Below are 13849 nucleotides of genomic sequence, written 5' to 3'. Positions count from 1 at the left end.
GGTACAGGAGTCAAAATGCCATATTTCATGAAGAAAATGCTGTGTTGTATTTAAAATAAGCAGTATATGTTTAGTGTATTATTTAAACCTTCCCTCTGATTGCCATATTCTTATGAATAAATGAAAATAATGTCCAAGCTGTGTTATGTCACTCTGTAAGCTGGCTGTAGATTCTGGAAGATAAGTCTGTCATCTGTAGAGCTGATTCCAGCTGGACCTGCTGCTGTAGGAATGGCTGATATTCCGTTAGGTGACACAGCCAGTTTGAGACCAGAGTGAGTCATGAGATTGTCCTCTGTGAGATGTGTCACTCAAAAGAAGGGAAATTGAGAGAGAGGTTGGGGACACAGCTCATCCCTAGAAGCCATAGCACAGCCTCTCTAGCTCAGCTGGAGAGAGGTTTTACCTACAAGGCACCTCCTTTATTCTGAGTAGGTTACAAACGTAAATGTGCTTATTGAAAATCACACATTCATTGCTGGGTCAACTATTTTTAATTACTGCATCCTACTAGAAAAAAAAAGTTAAACAGAAAACCAGTTTATGTAAAAACTCTATTTTTACCATATTTCAAATTAATGGATATTTACTGATGATTCTTTCATGGAATTCTACAGATTTTTTTTCAGGAAGCAGTTAAACACATTGGCTTGACTTTAAGAAAGAGCACCATGGCTTTCTAATTCACTTTCTATTAATCTGTTACAGTACAATAAAATTTGAATGTTACTGAAGACAGGAATTTCAAAAGTTAAAAGCTTCCAAGATTGGTAGTTTTGTAAATAGATTTTAAGTATTTTGAATTTATAACTATCATTATGTTGCTAAATAACGTTGAATCTGGAATGACTGACTTCCTTTTGTAGTAATTCAAAAGTATTATAATAACTATAGTTTTATAGTGAGCATAAAAATCAGTGAGGTAAATTCAATGAGGTAAGGTTAGTGCTGGAAGTTTTATTAACAAAAACTGTAAGTATTAGCACATGAGTTACAGTTCCCATGTGTTTTCCAAAATTTGCTGGAACTAAACTGAGTATTAAATTCTGAACTTTGGACTAGTTGCTTTAAAGCACTTAATTTTAGTTGTAAGAGTAAGCAGGACATAAATTAGAGTAAACCAGCTGGTAGGCAGTTGGCTGTATTGATAAGGTGCACGGGTCAGAATTCCTTGTGGCATATGATATTCCACAAGGACAAGCTTCCTACTGCCTGAAGGAACCATCAATGTGTTGTTTACAATCTCTGGTTCAGCTGAAACCTTTCCTGGTTTAGTTTGACCCATCAGTTTACCAATTTTCTCTTTTAAAGAGCAGCATCGTCTGGACTGGTGGATAAGAAGAATGTAAGAAAAATAAAGATTGACTAGTAGAGCTGCCAAAGCTGTTGAGAATGGAGGCTGAGAAGTTTATGAAAATGTTGGTGTTATCTTCAAGGATTGAGTAAAGTGATTTTGAGGTGTTCCAGCACTGGGTGCTTCTCCTGCCTTTGTACTGAAGGAGCTTGTGACAGGGAGTCTGTCAGGGAAATGGCAGGAGTTTGTTCTCCTGATGGGAACAGCCATCACAGGTCTGTGTTTGCAAAACATCCCCTGTTGCTCACTGTCTGTTTCCCTGGACTACAAAGTACTCACCTGCTTTAAACACCTCCCCTTGGGTCAGTTCTTAAATACTCAAGTCCCAGAAATAAAACAGTAAACTAGATTATGCTTTAAAGAATATAAAGCCTATAAACTATCAGCTGAATTAAAATGTGAACTGGAGCAACTTAGAGCAGTAGAGGGGTGAGAATGTTGTTTGAGATAATGCCTGAAAGTGGAATTTTCTTCTGTGAAATGAAAAAGCTAGCAAGCTCACTAGAGTTTCAATTTGGAACAGACTGTAAAGGATATTAACTGTACAAAATTCAGGTGTCTGCAGCTTCAAAATATTCTGCCTTTTCTGCCTTGAATTTTACATACATCAGATGTTTTTGATAGAAATGAATGTATGGCTTGCCAGGTACAGCTGTTGCTTTGAAAAAGATAATCTTTATCACATCAGACTAAAAAATGAGGGACAAATATGATGGGGAGGTAGTTTTCATTATATTTTCTTATTTTAGAATCGGGTTTTTTTGGGCTTTTTTTTAATGGCTCTGGAGGGTACAATTGGGACACATGATATCCTTTCTATACTTGAAGTTCAGTTCTCATATTTGCAAAAGGACCCATTTGAGAGTATGCTGTCTGTACTAATAATTCAGTAGTTCTGTATGGAAAATCAGAGTGACAGCTCTTTTATTCTTGGTTTAAATTGGTTTTCATAGTAACAGCTTAGAAATTCCCCAAGATATATGTGGGTGCATAAACACAGGCACTAAGATCTTTAATAGAAATTTGGGGTTTTTTTGTTAACTGAAGATTTTCCTCAAAAGATGGCTGCATAATATACTCAAAGAGCAAATAATAGCCCAGAAAGTGTCTACAGGGCTGTGGAGTCTGTAGTGATGATAAGGAAGGAGGAGAAGGATGGTGCAGAGGGGGGCTTGGGCACAGTGGTGAATATTGGCTGCAGTGTGTGCAGGAACAGGGCTGGCTCAGGAGGGGATTCACACTAGGTTGCAGTTTTTTCTCATTACCCCAGCTGTAGTACTACAGCACACTTAGGACTTCAGCAGGACCTTCAGGTTTAGTTTAAAAAAATACAGTCAAATATTTGCTTTAAATGTATCTATTTATGATGGTAAAGTAAATAATTCTTCACAGTGAAACACAGTAGTGCTGCTTCATGTTTTACTTCCCCATGGAGCTCCTTAGCACTAAACCACTTCCATAAATGATATATGTAATATGGCATCTAAGTCAAACAGTTAACAGTAAGGAACTTCAAGGAGTAGGCATCACTACTGAAGCTGGTCATGAGTGGCGGGTGATGACATGAAGATTAATAAAGTTTGACTTTGAATTTGGCAATTTTTGCCACTTACATGAACTCTTTTTTCCAAAAGTATAACCCAATTCTAAAGTTTTTACAGTGTGTTGTATATTTCCAGAGCAAGTGACAGCGTTTATTGTATTAAATAGTAGAAATAAGTAGCTGCTGAGGAAAAAGAAGTTAGACAAAATTAAAAAGTAATTTACTTGGAGAGAGGTCTTTGAAATACTTAATGTGTTAGCTATCAGATCTGGTTTTGCTTTATTTTTCTTGAAAATATGGTATTCTTCAGACTGCCAAGTTTTACTAGTAAATATACTGCAAGAGCTTGGAAAAAATAAGTGAAGTACTCTTAAAATTAGATGGTGTTGAGTGAAAAGCCAACGAGAGAGGTTTTGTGTACGAGAAATCCTTATCTTTTAAAATATAAATATATATATATCTGTTGCTGTAAAATGACCCGAATTTAATTTCCTTTCAAGTCATATTTAAAATGCTTTAGATGGAAAAGAGATAGTAACAAAATGGCAGACATTCCTCATGGTGTCCTGGCATGCTCCATCTAGAGTACTTCATTGTTGTGTTAGTTTTGGGAGATGTGATTTCACAGTACCATTTTCAGGGAAGAGACAATTTCTTACATTGGCAAATTCACCCTGCCAAAAATGAAGTAGTATATTTTGCTTCTGGTTGTCCACAAGATGAGGACCTGATTTAACAGCATTTTGGTTTTCTGCCATCTGGAGGTTCTTATTTGACTTATGAGATGATGTCATACATGCTTGGTGCTGAACAGATAGTGAAAGGTCACCTGCAGTTCAGGCTGAGGTAGTTTTGTTTGCTATTGTGTGAAATGTAAAAGTCTTGATTCATGATTACTAGAGGCAGAAAGACAACTTTAGGGAAGGAGAAGATGACTGACATAACTGATGTTCTCCTAAACCTCCACTTGGCGCTCCTGTCAATAGAAAATCGATCTGCACAACCAAGACCACACACAGTATGAGTTGTCTATTCCCTCTGCCAGGCTGGCACTAGTCAGAGTTCTGCCTTTGCTTTCAGAATGGCTCCCTGCTGTGAATGGTAGTTTGGGGATGATGTACTTATTCCATCAAAATACTTCATTCTACAGGTGAATTTTTGAATTAAAGTTCTCTGCTGTATCAGCCTCAAGATGAGAAGATGTAAGAAACTAGATATGTATTAGGCAGATTTTTTTCTGCCACCCAATGCTGTGGTGGGCATACTGTGCTCTTTCCTTCCCAACTCTAGCACTGTCCTTGTGTGAATTGGGGTTGAAAGGATTGAGACTCTTTGGCTGTTTCTCAGTGCAATTGAAGCTACACTTTGGTTATGCTTTAAAGACTGTATCTGAAGCTGAAGCAGGATTTGAGTCTGAGAAGCTGGAGTGGGCAGGAGCTCTGCTGCTGTTTTCCACACAGGTTGTCACTGGGCATTCAGAGCCATTTGCTCATCCTCTCCACCTTCCTTGTGCTCCTAAGTTTTGTTGCCTAAAATCCCCCCCATTCCTCAGTTGAATCTAGAGAGCCATGCTGACAAGGTGTGTGGGAAGAAATTTGTGAAGAAGAGTGAGAAATGTCTCCTTGGCCCTTGGAGTGGGGACTGGATGGAGAGAGCAGAAAAGATTATTGTCTGAGACACTGCTGGGTTCAGCCAAGCAGGACAAGCTGCATCAGACCTGTGTTTTCCCAGTGCTCCAAGGTCCTGACGAGCTCCTCAGCTGCAGCTGGAAGGCCCAGCAGAGATTTCTGTGATTTGACTTCAGGGATTGCTTTCAGCCGTGAAGCAAAGAAGTGATTAAGTATAAAGAAGATGTGGTAATGAGATTCAGATGAGGTCTTTTATGTTTATAAAAAGAGGTCTGAAAGCTTGCTGCTACTATTATTTCTTGTTTTTTTATTGAAAAAGTCATCTTTGAATCCCTTACTGCATGCTGCTTACAAACTGAGAGATCCTGTTACTGTAATATTGTAAAAAAGTCTTAAAAATTAAATAAATCTAGTGGAATATAAATCTTTTTTCCAGTGTATAGAAAAGCAATGAGCCATTTTAAAAGCAGGAAGAACATGCATTTTGAGATCCAATAGATCATCTAAATTGGTCCCAAACCAAGTTTTAAAGTGGCATTGAAAATACTTTTCCTTTGAATAAATTTAGTGTTACAAAACTCAGAATATACATAAATATAGATTTGATGATTGTTTTGCACTTTGATAGTATTCTGATTAACTAGAGAACAAATTGCTTAATAGAGGAGACCCCTTCTGATGTTCCATCTGCAGAACTAAAAATGCTGAGCCTCCATTTATGTCCTTTCAGTTTCTTCCATCTAGCTTTTTATTATGAATTAACCTTATGCATTTCTAGGAAATACAGACTTTAAACTCTTGTTCTTTATTTTCTAAAATTTGTCTGTTTGAAATTTGGATTAGTGAATCTAATATTTCTCACTTGCCTGACTGCCTGCAGTTGTCTTGTAGATGGAGAATTATTCTAAATTGCCACATCATATATTTTCAATCCAAACCTTGACTTCTCAGTGGTGAGCCTTGCAGCCAAAGAAAGCCTGTGAGTCCACTTCATGTGAACACCTCATGGTTCAGAGGTGCAGAAAAAGCCTCTGTTCAAGGAAACCTGTCTCTGTAACAATAAATGATTGCACTCCTTTTATTTTAGTTCTCTACTTTCCATCATGTTTATTAGCACTGACTGAATTTTGTGGGTATGCATTTTCTTGTATTACTCTGTTTGCAAATCAGCTTTCAATAGTATGAAACGCACAGTGAAACAAAGTCTTGATTTTCAAAAATTTCATATATGAGGAAATCTGTTCTTTTCTCCCAAATATTCCCCACCCCCCAGTATTTTATGCTGAGAGCTGCTCAGCAATTAGTTTTAGCTGCTTTTCTGAACCAGAATATGTAAACAGTGGAAGTGTTGCTGAAGGCACCAATACACAGCCAGTGTGATTCTTGTAGTAATGATGGTTAAAGCCAAACATATTCTTTTTCTTTAATGAATTGAGATGTCTGCTATTTTATTACTGTTTGAATTGCAATAAGAGAATAACAAATTTGCATGCTTGAATATTCGCACACCAAGAAATGAGAAAATCAAGGGTTCTTACACATTCTGGGCTGTTGGAATTCCTTTGTGTTGTAGATACATGGTTTGTGGTAATTGGGAGTGGGGCTGGCCCAGCCTCATCCCCAGTGGGCACAGCTGTGAGCAGCAGGTGAGTAGCACTGACAGCAATGAGCCATGGAGTGCCCAGGGGCACTGACCAACCACCCAAGGGAGCAGAGGGCACACAGGTGCAATGCATCAACAGGAGGGGATAAAAGGTTGGGCTGTTGAGCAATAAAGAGCTGCAGATGCTTGAAAGCTTCTTTGGTGTTGGTTGTGCCTCCACCATCTTCCTGACACTTTTGGGTTTTGTTTTTTTCTTCTTTTTAGTATATAGAAAAAAACCCACCAGTGCTCTATGCAGAGTGTTTTGCTTAGGAAAATCCTTGAGTATCCCTTATTTTGTTTGATGGGGATTTGTGATTACTGCAGAGAAGTAGTCAGACCAGTTTGGTAAGAGACTTTTGAAATAAACACTGGAGAAAAGTGTAACAAGTAAAACAATGTCTTAGAGTTCAGTCTGGAAAATTACATTGAAGAGAAATAAAACATTTCTTAAGTGTGAATAAAAGAGTATTAGAAAAAAATATGCTATTGATCTGTACTGAACCCTAAATATGTTTGATTTACTTACTGTAGGTTGATGCCTTGCGGTTACGGTTAGAAGAAAAAGAAACCTTTCTGAATAAAAAAACAAAACAACTTCAAGACCTCACAGAAGAGAAGGGAACCCTTGCTGGAGAAATTCGAGATATGAAAGACATGTTGGAAGTAAAAGAAAGAAAAATTAATGTCCTTCAGAAAAAGGTAAGATGACTGATGAAAGGATATGTTGTACAACTTTTGAGGCACATTTAAAGGAAATACTCCTGTTTCTTAAAGTGTATTGCTATAAATATATTAAAAAAGATGCTGAGAGTCTGTAGTAGTAAAATTTTCTAATAGAAAATGTCTTGCTTTTATCTGTGGGTACATTTTTTATAGTATTATATCATATATATTATATCAGAAAAATATTAGATGCTGCAGTTGTCATAAAATAATTATTGGTGTTAAAGGAAAGTACTAAAAATCTTGATAAAACTTCTTATCCCTCAACATAAGGGATTCCAGTATCCTTATGAGCACTGATTACTACTCTTTCCAAATAATGTAAATAAAATGAATTTGCCTGCTAAAGAATCAGAATTCTGTGTTTTTAGCTTGAAGAACTTTCTTTTCTGGGCAGAGGAGGGGAGTGGAGAAGGAACCTAAATTAAGTCAGTTACCTGCTTTCCTTATGGTCTAAAGACATTAAGAAAGGAGGCTTCTTCCAAACAGCCAAATCATCTTATTTCTAATTTTCCACAGATTTAACTAACTGCATTTGCTTTCCTTGGAAGTTGAATTCAATCATTACAGTTTTCACCTGGGGGAGTGGGGAGGGAATTTCCTGTAGAGGCAGCTCTACAAGGGTTCTGCATACAGCAGTAGAGAGTTCATTTCCATATTCTTTTTCTCACACTCACAAAAATATTTATGCTACCAGGTGTTTACTGTTTGTGTCCTGTATGTCACTGCTTACCATATAGAGATGCACTTGTGAGCATACAGAGAAATAGAAGAAAGCTTTCTGGCTTCACCTATATTTTACTCTCCTCCCCTCCTTTTACAACCACTCAAAGAATGTCTACTCCTCCTTACTCTATTATTATGTAGGTAGTTCGTGTTACTGTGGTTTTCCTCCAGGATTCATACAAGGTTCACATGGTCTAGTTCTGTTTCTGTCTGCAGTTGCTTAAGTACTGAATTTAAAAAGCCAAGTTCTTATTTTCCAGAAGCTGAGAGGGCTGCTTTTTCAGGCCTGGGAAGTAAGGCTTATCAAAGCTGGAATATAAGTACTCATCTACTTTAATCCTATTTCTGAATATTTGCCTTGTTAGCAGCGCTGATCACGTAAAAGAAAGCAAACTTCAGGGCTTTTATGATGAATAACAACTAGTTTTGGACATTTCTTGAGGATTCTGAAGAACAGAATTCATATTTTCTTATTGTTTGCATTCTAAAAAGCCCTAAACCCTGAACAAACCAACAATTCACAGTTTCTCTTGTACTTATATCTTCAGGAAATGGTTCAGTAAGAGGAATGTGTATTCAGTGATGAAAAAGTTGTGATGAGTAACTATCACAGAGCTATCAGCACTATCTGTCGTGGCTTTGTCCTCAGAAATATGCAGCATAACACTTTTCTGGTTTTTAAGAAATCACGGCCATTTTTTTAGGGTGTGCAGATGGCCTTGCCTCTTTTGCACTTGCTTCTTAATGGACATAATCATTCTCAAACTGCACTCTCTCTCCTCACTAGACCATGGAATAAAATATGCCATAGCCTCATGAGCCTGACTATTCAAAGAGATAAATCCTGCTAACAGCTGGGTGGAAAATTGGAGCAAGTACTGAACTGATCTTTTTAAAACTGGAAGTAGCACTTCCACTAGCATTTTCTGTCTTGGAGGTTTTTATTTCCTTTCATCAGGGGACTTGTGAAGTTTAGTTTTTCTGCTGTAGGCTGAATACTGGGTTCACTTAGAGAAGGATGAATTTTGATTATTATTTTAAAAAAAAATCAAAAAGTATTACGTTTACAGCACAAAAGTTATGGGTAGATTTTCTTCTCTGAAGCATTCCTTATAACAACATCCCTCTAATGTGTAGATGTTAGCATGCTGAAGAATACTAATGCCAGATTGTCATAATACCATTATTTTATTTATAGAAGAATGTTGTATTTGGAATTACCCTTAGGTCACATTTTCAGATTTGGATCTTTATTTTGCTTGTGTTTCTCTTCCAATATTCACTCACACATCATTTGACTAAAGAGATATTTGATTGAAATACTGTTCTACTCTGCTCACTGCTCATTTGAGTAAATCTAGAGCATGATGCTTTAAATGATGCTTTCAGGGTTTATTTTTCATTTGCTTGGTGTACAATTCTGAAGTAGAAAATGCTGTATGTCACCAATGCAAATTCAGGCTTTTACATTCACCTGGAAAAAAAAATAACCAGAACAAAACAATCTCCTTGTCTGATTAAGCCAAATGTTCAACTTCATTTTGGCAGTACTTATTAGATCATGACTTCTCATGCTTAGGGCCCTTGAGCATTCCAGTGTCCTTGGCAGCAGAGGAAGTCTCATCTGGGTCACAATACTTGCATGCAGAAGGCAAGGTGTTCTGGGTCTTTTTTTTTTTTTTAATTTTTTTTTTTTTTTTTTTTTTCCCCCAAGAAGTTTTCCTAGCACTAGTGCCTTTCAGTTGTAGATAACTTTACCCTGAGCAGGTGAAGTTGTGTCCCAGGGCATTCATACCTTGGACAGTCCACATGTTCTGGCAAAGGGGGCACAGCTCCTTTTGGGGCACAGGCAGATTGGTCATGTGTTATTTCAGAAGTGTGTTGGACTATGTATAGTACTAATTCCTAGCCTATAATAAATTTGTTATTGCAGTATTTTTGAACAGGCCCCTTTCAGCAGTTTTCAGAGAGTGTAGTAATGGATGCTGTGCTTTAAGAAAAAGATGGTCCAATATACCTGTTTTCTTTCTTGTTTTGACAATATGCCTTTCCAATTGCAAGCATAACTAAGAATAAATTTTGATAGAAAAGTATTTAATCTGTCCTAATTACAGTAATTTTATCCTTTATTTTAATCTAATTATAACTTTATATTTTACTCCTTTCTGGATTGCATGTGACTTTTGCTTTCCTCCAGTTTTTGCTCATCATCTGAATTTTTGGTCATATCTTCCAGTATTGATTTCACTTTGGGATGGCAGCCAGACATGTCTGTGTTGAGCATTTAGAAACTTGTTTTCCTTGTGCACATACATGTGGAGAATTCAGGGAGTGGAAAGGAGGATGGGCTGTTTCAATGACGCTCAGGAGATGGAACAATGCCTGGGTCTCACAGTGGATTGCCCTGTGTTTACCCTCCCTTGTCCAGGACTGCTCTGATTCTGCTCACTCTCCTGAAAGCCCTTCTAAAAATGAAGGAAGTGCTTCTAGTTTTTTTCTTTTTTTGCAGATTCTGTCTGGACATCAAATTCTTCTGACTGTAATATTTTAATGCTTGCCTCATTTTCTTCTTTCTACTCAGGACCATGTTTTATACCCTTGTATTTTTGTTTACTTTTGATATGAGACTTGTGAATAACCAGTTGTGTTCCTGCCTTCAGTTGTTGATGCAAGATAGATGGCTACATCTCTCTCCACTCAGCCTGAAGTACCTCACTCAGCCTAAAATAACATTTGTTTTAATGGTTGTATTCAAGTAACTGAAGAAGGAAGAATTTGTGTATAGTGCCTAAAAATATTTCTGTCAGTAATAACCTGAAAGTGAGTAGGAAGAATATGAATAGTAACTTGAAAATAAGCAATTTCTAACCTGTATTCCTTTTCTTATATACATTATCTGCTGAATGGAAAAAAAATTACAAAGGAGAAAAAACCAAACCCTGAGAAACTCCCTCTGGAAAGTGGAGCAGTTCCTTCTCTTTTCTGGATAGCTCTCACACTGGGAGGGAAGGACAGGTTCTATTGAGCTCTCCCTACCAAAGGTGGGGAGGAATCAAACCCATGGGAAGCCATAGAAATGAACACAGGGTTACAAGATGCAGAAAAATTGATGGGCTAGATAAAGATCTGATGGTCCATTGTCCTTTTGTGCAGATATTTGGGTGTAATTTTTGACCAAATTGAAAAACTGCTGCACTGTTGAGTACAATTTGCAGGCTTAAGGGAGGCCCAGCACTGGAGCAGCATGTGTTTAGAGGATTTGGATCAAGGTAGATTGGCATGGAGTAATAATAAACTTGTGTCAATGTCAGAGGTGCAATATTACTTAATATTTCTTTCTTTTAGAACCTTTGGCACCACTGTTCCATTTCAGTGCCAGTAAAGTTGGGTATGCTGTTTTAATAGCCTTGTTTAACCTGGCAAAGCTAGTCTTACACCTCATATCTGTCAGTTTAGCATGCAGAGGGGCAAGCCTCAGAAATCTTTATGTATTTCTTACCAGAGCATTCCAGTTCTATGAATGTGGCCAAGTTGTAGGCTGGAGGGCAGAAGTGCTGAGCTGGATGACGTCCCTCTGCTCCCAAATTTCACTTTTGGTACAGTAGGTAGAAGTGGAGTGTTTTGTCCTCTAGGAATCTACAGATACTTAAAAACTCCAGTTATGTACTCTGAAGTAGGAGTCTCAGTGATGAAAACAGTAGCTGTTGAGACAAGAGCAGTGTACAGGATGTAGACCTGGATCATATTAGGACAACAGTTTGTGGAAATTCTTTTGTGGGGACTATCATAAAAGAACTCCAGCTGAAGGGGACTAATATAATACTCTGCCTTGACTTGCTACATAACTTTTCATGTAAAATGTTACAGTTTCCATCTTTAATAGTTTAATCTTTGTGATTGATGAAGTGCTACATGACTAAGGGCCTTAACCTACCAGCTAATTAGCATTTGTAGGAAATGTCATAAAGTCTTGGTTCTCATGTAATAATTGCAATCTGTACCTGGAGTGGCTGGACTATGCACTTTAGGTGATATTGCCCAGTTTGTGTTAAATTGTGTTGCACAGTTAATTGGATGCATAGCTGTTGGCTGTCTTCTAAAAGAGAGGAAATGTACAAGTGGTCAGGTTAGGAGTGATTAGTGTAAACAAAGAAGTCCTACTCTTGGGCTGAGAAATTTGCACCAGTATTATTGCTTGATGCAGGCTACAAGTAGAACAAGCAAGCCCGTTGTTGATAGAAGATGCCTCTGGAATTTTTTTTTTCATGGTTTAATCAGCTGGGAGCACGTTTTCATATTCCCAGGAAGGGGTCAGGTCATGACAAAGGACATTTTTTATTGACTGTGTCAAATTCTATCAGAGCACTGTAAATAGCTTGTTATGTGAGCTGGCGTTTTGCAATCACAAATCAGATCTATTGTATTTCTGGAGTCAGATGATAAATTCTGCATGAGTTGTTCTGCAAAATAGAGCAATATTCTGACCAACGAATTGGGTGTTGAAAAAAATAAAATTAGGAAGTCTTTCTGGTGTAGCATAAAAGTTTTGATGTTACAAAACTGCTATGGTGACTATTAACTTTTGTATTATTTAAGAATTGAATCTTTAATCATATATGTCCATTTTAAGAGTACAGTGTTCACTGGATATTAGAAAATTGTACTTTGTTGGCTACAAATGCTTATAGCTTTGCCAAATCATGCTATGCTTTTCAGAACAATCTGAAAGTGAAATTGAAATAAGTGTAGTCAATTGCTCATCCAGGGTGGTGGTGTTACTGATCCAAATACATTATCAGAAAAATGTGTCCTCAAGGGTTCTGCACAATCAAATGCAACTTAGGGGCTGTTGGGTAACCACAAATCCCCCTTAAGCCTAACCAGAGCAACTGTTGGGGATGCTCTCAACCTGTACACAGGGCCACTGAGAACAATGTCATTAAGATCAGAAGCAGGGATCATTTTCATTTTTCTTTGGCTTAGTTTCCCATTCTTTGAAACACATTATGCTACTAAGATTTTACAGTTTATAAATGATCACTAGAAATATGTGACCCAATATACATTCACTTAGTGAAGCCAACCTGAATGTTCATCCCGTCTAAAACAAAGTTATGAGTCTAGGTCTTTTTAGATTGAAATTCAGGATTGTTATAAACTTTTCTAGCCTTTGCTTGAATGGATTGTCCTTTCCAATGAATTTGGGACCCACTGAGACTAGAAGTCCAGAATTTTGTTCTTCTCCCCTCCTCTATGCTCCATGACCTGCTTGCTACTGCCGTTCTTTTGCAAGCCTGCACTTCAAAAGGAGAAGAGATGGATTCCACACTTCTGCTTACTGGCCTTTTTGAAAATAAGCACTTACCTCTGTAGAAGAAAATCACTGAATTCCTCAAATAGAGTTTCATGAGTTAAAAAATTTAAAACCTTTTATGTGATGCTAGTTCTATAAACATAGTAATTTTTGAATATCAGGTGTATTGTGAACCTCAAGTAAGTCTCAACACTCTCAAGTAAGAAGAAATAGTGACTGCAATTGTCTGCACTACAATAAGAAGGTATTGTAGATCAAGTTATGCTAGCTGGTTTTGAGAGGATTCCTCAGATGATGAAGAGAATGGGATTGTTGAACCCTCAGGTTGTTCGTAGCATACACAAGTGCTCCCACACACAGTGTGTCATCTGCAAGGTGGGACTGAGCCTAATGAGTCTCTTACATAAGGGTTTCACACTGCTGGTGTGATGCCAGGGCTGCTGGGGGGGAAGGAAGCTGCCCTTCAGCTCTGAAATGTCAATACTAATTAACAAAGTTATCTTTAAATATGATATTAAGTTTTATTCAAGCTGAGAAAGCAGCCAACTCACATGCTGGGAATTTTAAGCTGTGTAAAGAGTAGTATTTTCTATTTAATAGAGTTGGGGCAAATTTCTTTTGAAGTGTGAAAGAGCTCAGTTATGTGTAGTGTGACTGGACAAAAGGGAAGGGGAGGTTGTCATATTTTGGAGGTTCAGTAGACCATAAAAGAATTATTTAGGGAAATTGATGGCTATCTATATATCTGAAAAAAGTCAGGGAAAATCAGAATTGTTTAGGAGAAAAATATTTTTCTTGGAAGAAATGAAATTTCTCTCCAAAAAAAAAAGTAATAGAAGTCTACTAATTTGAATTAAAAATTATAAGGGAAAGTTTTATAAGTGTAACAGAATAATTTTACATGGAGGTATCCTGC

At 37.4% G+C, this 13849-nt stretch overlaps 1 protein-coding gene across 1 annotated transcript in view; it reads left to right on the top strand.

The window, feature by feature from the left end:
• The window catches only part of ERC2 (ELKS/RAB6-interacting/CAST family member 2), a 398530-nt gene that overhangs the window by 101118 nt on the left and 283563 nt on the right, over nt 1-13849 (top strand). The window contains exon 6 of the mRNA XM_059856421.1: nt 6702-6869. Within this exon, the coding sequence (XP_059712404.1) occupies nt 6702-6869 (168 nt within the window). The remainder of the gene's footprint in view (nt 1-6701; nt 6870-13849) is intronic.

This window comes from Haemorhous mexicanus, chromosome 11 (assembly GCF_027477595.1).
Source record: "Haemorhous mexicanus isolate bHaeMex1 chromosome 11, bHaeMex1.pri, whole genome shotgun sequence".
Taxonomy (NCBI): domain Eukaryota; kingdom Metazoa; phylum Chordata; class Aves; order Passeriformes; family Fringillidae; genus Haemorhous; species Haemorhous mexicanus.
This window is presented reverse-complemented; position numbering and strand designations above follow the sequence as displayed.